Raw genomic sequence first — 6,063 nt, 5'->3', positions numbered from 1 at the left:
ACACATATTTTTTTTTTTTTTTTTTTTTTTTTTTTTTTTTTTTTTTTCATCAAATCAAAGTTACCTATATTTTGTAGTCTATGTTTCATTTCTCCCTCCTAACCTTGAAAATATTGAGTAGTAAGCTGACTTTTGTGCAATAGTACTTGTTAAAATTTAAAATAAGTACGTAGTACCTTCTTAAATCTCAACATTGTCCTAATAGGGCTTCTTTGTAATAAGGTATGAAGGTAATATTATTGAATTGTCAATGTCTTTTCCAGGCAGAATATTATTTTGAAAGATTAAAAAATGACCTAATTTCTCACTTCATACAAATATGTATACCTAGTTTTATACATAGGTAGGTACATATGTATTTGGAAGCTATGTACCTCTTCGTACTTGTGGAATTACACATTTTCAACACATTCATTGAATGTCAAACTTCAACTAATAGGCTATAGTTAGATAGATTAATGTTATGTAACGTTAGAAAGAGTATAGTTTGAACATCCACACTTTTCTATTCTTTCTAGATGGATCGGTATTTTTCAATACCCAATAAGGGGGTATCCGTTGACATTCTGCTTGGGTAAAATGAACATAGATTACCACACTAACTAAGAAAAAAAAAAAAAAAAAAGAACGGGATATGAGAAAGCCCTTCATTCAGCGACATGGCCGTAAGTCGGGAAAAGCCATCAGCATGCAATTGCCCAGATGGTCACCCATCCATATAGGTACCAACCAAGGTCCTTGGTACTAACCAACGTTGTCCAATCTTTTGGGATCTCGTCTGCTAATAAGATCTTTTGGGTATATCTGTTATTTGTCAAATAAATGAAGAGAATTGAATTAACTTAATGTGAGATACCATGGTTTATTAAGGCTAAATATTGAGAAATCACATTGAATGATCTCAGGTACCATAAGTTTTGTACAAAACAATACAGTGAATTAACTTTTTACTGAATTGCTACTGATACTGATACGTGATACATGTATTATTTTTTAACCCATACGAGACCATGTTTAGATTGCTGGGCTAAAGGGACTTTTCAGTCTTATTCGGGCAGGATAAACAAGGTATATTCTATTCTATTCTATCCTAAATATACCTAGTTTTATACATAGGTAGGTACATATGTATTTGGAAGCTATGTACCTCTTCGTACTTGTGGAATTACACATTTTCAACATATTCATTGAATGTCAAACTTCAACTAATAGGCTATAGGTAGATAGATTAATGTTATGATTCACTTGTGGAAGGAATTACACATTTTCAACATATTCATTGAATGTCAAACTTCAACTAATAGGCTATAGGTAGATAGATTAATGTTATGTAACGTTAGAAAGGGTAGGCCGTGCTGAATAGATTATTACAAACAATGATGATTATTGTCTAATTATAATAGCAGAGGCCTACTGAATCTGTTCTATTATTCAATTGGGTTGTAACAGTGAGAGGGGGCAAAATGAACTAGGACATGTTGGAATCTCTAGTGGGTATAGTTATAGTGGTTAGTGGATGGTGAACCCAGGGCAAACATTATCCTAAACAGATAAGGTACGTTCCCGGAACAACTGGCTTTGATTTTGGGACGATAAGACCTCCATTGTTACAGTTCCCAGATAAGCCCAGTCTGTCTCATTGTCCAAATTTTCCAGCGGATATTTTGATTGTAAACGTTTAGGGCCGTGCTGAATAGATTATTACAAACAATGATGATTATTGTCTAATTATAATAGCAGAGGCCTACTGAATCTGTTCTATTATTCAATCGGGTTGGAACAGTAAGAGGGGGCAAAATGAACTAGGACATGTTGGAATCTCTAGTGGGTATAGTTATAGTGGATGGTGAACCCGGGGCAAACTTTATCCCAAACAGATAAGGTACGTTCCCGGAACAACTGGCTGTGATTTTGGGACGATAAGACCTCCATTGTTACAGTTCCCAGATAAGCCCAGTCTGTCTCATTGTCCAAATTTTCCAGCGGATATTTTGATTGTAAACGTTTAGGATTCACAATCTTGTCTCAGAAGGATTGGGATTCGTTTTAGATAACTCAGTGGTCAAACAGTACCTATTGGGAAAACCCTTGAGAGCTTAGAGGTTAAGATTTTGTCTGGTCATCAGGCGAAGATCTGCGAAATTCCAGTTTGTGAACTTTCATCTTCAGCTAGGAGTAAAATCTAAAATGGTCGTTCTCTCGAAGTCTTTCAATCCAAGGAGTCGACTTTTCCACCTTCTCTGAAGGATTGGGAATCGTTTTAGCCCTTGATAACTCAGTGGTCAAACAGTACCTATTGGGAAAACCCTTGAGAGCTTAGAGGTTAAGAATTTGTCTGGTCATCAGGCGAAGATCTGCGAAATTCCAGTTTATGAACTTTCATCTTCAGCCAGGAGTAAAATCTAAAATGGTCGTTCTCTCGAAGTCTTTCAATCCATCAAGGAGTCCACTTTTCCACCTTTTTTTTCCAAAGGTCTTGACCAGTTTGTATTCAATATTTAATTATCTATCCACTCTTCTGCCTACGAGAATAATAAATATTATCAGAATGCTAGTCTAGGCAAATATTGCAAATGTGTCTCTTGATTATAAAATATGGTAGAGGTTCGCACAGTTATTATTATTAATTTGTACCTACACATAAAGCCAACAAATAGGTTTTACATTACAGGATGACTCAATGTTCCAAAGTGTTGTTGTTTTTGTTGTTGTTGTTGTTGTTGTTGTACATTACAGGTTGTTGTTGTTGTTGTTGTTGTTGGTGTTTTTGTTGTTGTTGTTGTTGTTGTTGTTGTTGTTGTTGTTGTTGTTGTTGGTGTTGTCGTTGTTTTCAAATGTCAGGAACTTGGGCATTAGGTCATCCTCCCACATGTTCCTAAGTAAAGTTGGGATGAGCCAGCCTAGTTTGCTTGGAGGGTAGCGCGTCTGCCTTGTAAGCGCTAGGACGTGGGTTCCGGGACGAACTTTATCCTAAACAGCTAATGTCAGGAACTTGGGCATTAGGTCATCCTCCCACATGTTCCTAAGTAAAGTTGGGATGAGCCAGCCTAGTTTGCTTGGAGGGTAGCGCGCCTGCCTTGTAAGCGCTAGGACGTGGGTTCCGCGGCGGACTTTATCCTAAACAGATAAGGTTCCTTCTCGGAACGTCTGGCTTTCTTCTATCCTGCCCTCCTTAATCTCCTTATCTCTTTGATTTCGGGACGATAAGACCTCCGTGTTAACCGTGTTTTCAAACCTCTTGAAAAAAGTCTCCCTGACTTATGAAGGGTTCTGTGGAACCATGTGCCTACTTTCTTGCGTTTTTATTGAACTAAACGTTGCTAGATTCGCAAAGTAGGTATGTGACTGTAATCTGGCTTTCTTCTATCCTGCCCTCCTTATCTCTTTGATTTCGGGACGATAAGACCTCCGTGTTACAATTCCCTCTGTCAAACCTCTTGAAAAAAGTCTCCCTGACTTATGAAGGTTTCTGTGGAACCATGTACCTACTTTCATGGGTTTTTATTGAACTAAACGTTGCTAGATTCACAAAGTAGGTATGTGACTGTAGTCTGGCTTTCTTCTATCCTGCCCTCCTTATCTCTTTGATTTCGGGACGATAAGACCTCCGTGTTACAATTCCCTCTGTCAAACCTCTTTAAAAAAGTCTCCCTGACTTATGAAGGGTTCTGTGGAACCATGTGCCTACTTTCTTGGGTTTTTATTGAACTAAACGTTGCTAGATTCACAAAGTAGGTATGTGACTGTAACTTTTCGGTCATCCCGTAGGTACTTTGCGAAACAAATCAGTGGATTTAATATAAATTTCAGATTATCGTTACGATTAGTAATGGAGTTCGGGAGGGTTTCGGTCATAATTAATTAGCAATGGAGAATAATTTGCCCAAAACCTGTAAATATTTTAATCTAGTTCCCCTCGTGTGTGGTTATGGGGGGAGGATGTGCATTAATGCAGCCTAGTATTGGGGAGCAGGTTGCGTGTTTGTTAAAGTTCAATTTAGATAATTATTTTTGTCGAAATTGATCGGTACACTACATTGAAATAATTGAAAAATTAATAATGATGTTGAAGCTGGAGTAACTATCTGTAACACATTTATGTACCTATAATATTTGCTGTGCTTCCAGCCCATTTTTTTCCCCCTTTTAGGAAAAACTTGTTTGTTAAAGTTCAATTTAGATAATTATTTTTGTCGAAATTGATCGGTACACTACATTGAAATAATTGAAAAATTAATAATGATGTTAAAGCTGGAGTAACTATCTGTAACACATTTATGTACCTATAATATTTGCTGTGCTTCCAGCCCATTTTTTTTCCCTTTTTTTTATGAAATTAGGAAAAACTCACAGCTATCTAAATGTATTTAATTTACATTCTGTACAAAGTAAGGATGCTCGTGTCCTTGAGTTGTGCCTATAACATGAAATCGCAAACTTGAAATCGTAAACTATGTATAAGAGACAAAGTTTGAAAAATTAATAATGATGTTGAAGCTGGAGTAACTATCTGTAACACATTTATGTACCTATAATATTTGCTGTGCTTCCAGCCCATTTTTTCCCCCCTTTTTTTATGAAATTAGGAAAAACTCACAGCTATCTAAATGAATTTAATTTACATTCTGTACAAAGTAAGGATGCTCGTGTCCTTGAGTTGTGCCTATAACATGAAATTGCAAACCAATGCAGCCTAGTATTGGGGAGCAGGTTGCGTGTTTGTTAAAGTTCAATTTAGATAATTATTTTTGTCGAAATTGATCGGTACACTACCTACATTGAAATAATTGAAAAAATAATAATGATGTTGAAGCTGGAGTAGCTATCTGTAACACATTAATGTACCTATAATATTTGCTGTGCTTCCAGCCCATTTTTTTTTTCCTTTTTTTATGAAATTAGGAAAAACTCACAGCTATACAATGTATTTAATTTACATTCTGTACAAAGTAAGGATGCTCGTGTCCTTGAGTTGTGCCTATAACATGAAATTGCAAACTATGTATAAGAGACAAAGTTTGGACTTACTTGAAATGGTCCTGCAGGAGACTGGCTGTGTCCACTAGTCCCAGTTTGTTCAGCTGTAGCGGATGCCTCACGCCCGCCAGAGCTTGCAGTCTTTGTTCTATCGTCGGCGACGAGGACCGAGAGGTACAACTTCCCGCGTCTTCACTGGATGGTTTGGCACTTAAGTCTAGCGGTAGGTCCGTTGCTCCGGAGGGCACCGGGGTTGGCGTATTGCAGGTGACAGACACAGACGGTGATCTACTAGGCGTAGGCGTTGACGACTGCTTCGGACTGCCAAGGGACTCCTTCCTGCTGAGTGACTGAGCGTTGCTAAGGTTCTGAGCATTGCTGAGGTGTTGAGATTGCTGCAGGAGTTGTTGCTGCTGCAGCTGCTGTAGTTGCTGATGGTAGAACTGCTGTTGATGCGCTGTCAGGTTCGTCTGCTGATGCTTCTGCTGCTGTTGCTGTTGGAACGCGCTAATAGCAGCGAGGTTGGCTACAAGGCTCGGTGGTAGGGAATCCAGAGTGGTCATTCTATTCAGTGACAACGTTGATTTGATAAGGTTCAGATTGGTGGTTTGTTCTTCGAGGTGGTTGGTGCTGTGATCGAGCGACGATTCTTCGTCTTCTTTGTTGATGGTGATGTTGTTGTTATTGTTGTTTAGTGAGGTTTCATCGTTACTAGAAACACTACTGGATATGCTTTCACATTCACTGGAAGTTCTCTGAAATCAGAAAGAAGAGAGAAACATTTCAGACTAGGCCTGGACATATCTGTGACTACATACATGGACATAAGTGTGTATGAGAGCAGGAATGTATTCAAAGAGTAAATGAACGAGCATTCACTGGAAGTTCTCTGAAATCAGAAAGAAGAGAGAAACATTTCAGACTAGGCCTGGACATATCTGTGACTACATACATGGACATGAGTGTGTATGAGAGCAGGAATGTATTCAAAGAGTAGAACGAGAAAAAAAAGGAAGTAAAAACATTAACTTGTGCAAAAGAAAAAACGAGGAAATAAACTTCGGCTTTCATAACTGGATATGCTTT

At 38.1% G+C, this 6,063-nt stretch overlaps 1 protein-coding gene across 1 annotated transcript in view; it reads right to left on the bottom strand.

The window, feature by feature from the left end:
- The window catches only part of LOC103516559 (mushroom body large-type Kenyon cell-specific protein 1), a 40,311-nt gene that overhangs the window by 3,060 nt on the left and 31,188 nt on the right, over positions 1-6,063 (bottom strand). Inside the window, 1 exon segment of the mRNA XM_026828918.1 lies at positions 5,029-5,732. Within this exon segment, the coding sequence (XP_026684719.1) occupies positions 5,029-5,732 (704 nt within the window).

The sequence above is a fragment of the Diaphorina citri genome, unplaced genomic scaffold (genome assembly GCF_000475195.1).
Source record: "Diaphorina citri unplaced genomic scaffold, Diaci psyllid genome assembly version 1.1 scaffold1599, whole genome shotgun sequence".
NCBI classification, from domain to species: domain Eukaryota; kingdom Metazoa; phylum Arthropoda; class Insecta; order Hemiptera; family Psyllidae; genus Diaphorina; species Diaphorina citri.
The sequence above is the reverse complement of the archived record's forward strand: the minus strand, read 5'-3'. Positions and strand labels throughout refer to the sequence as shown.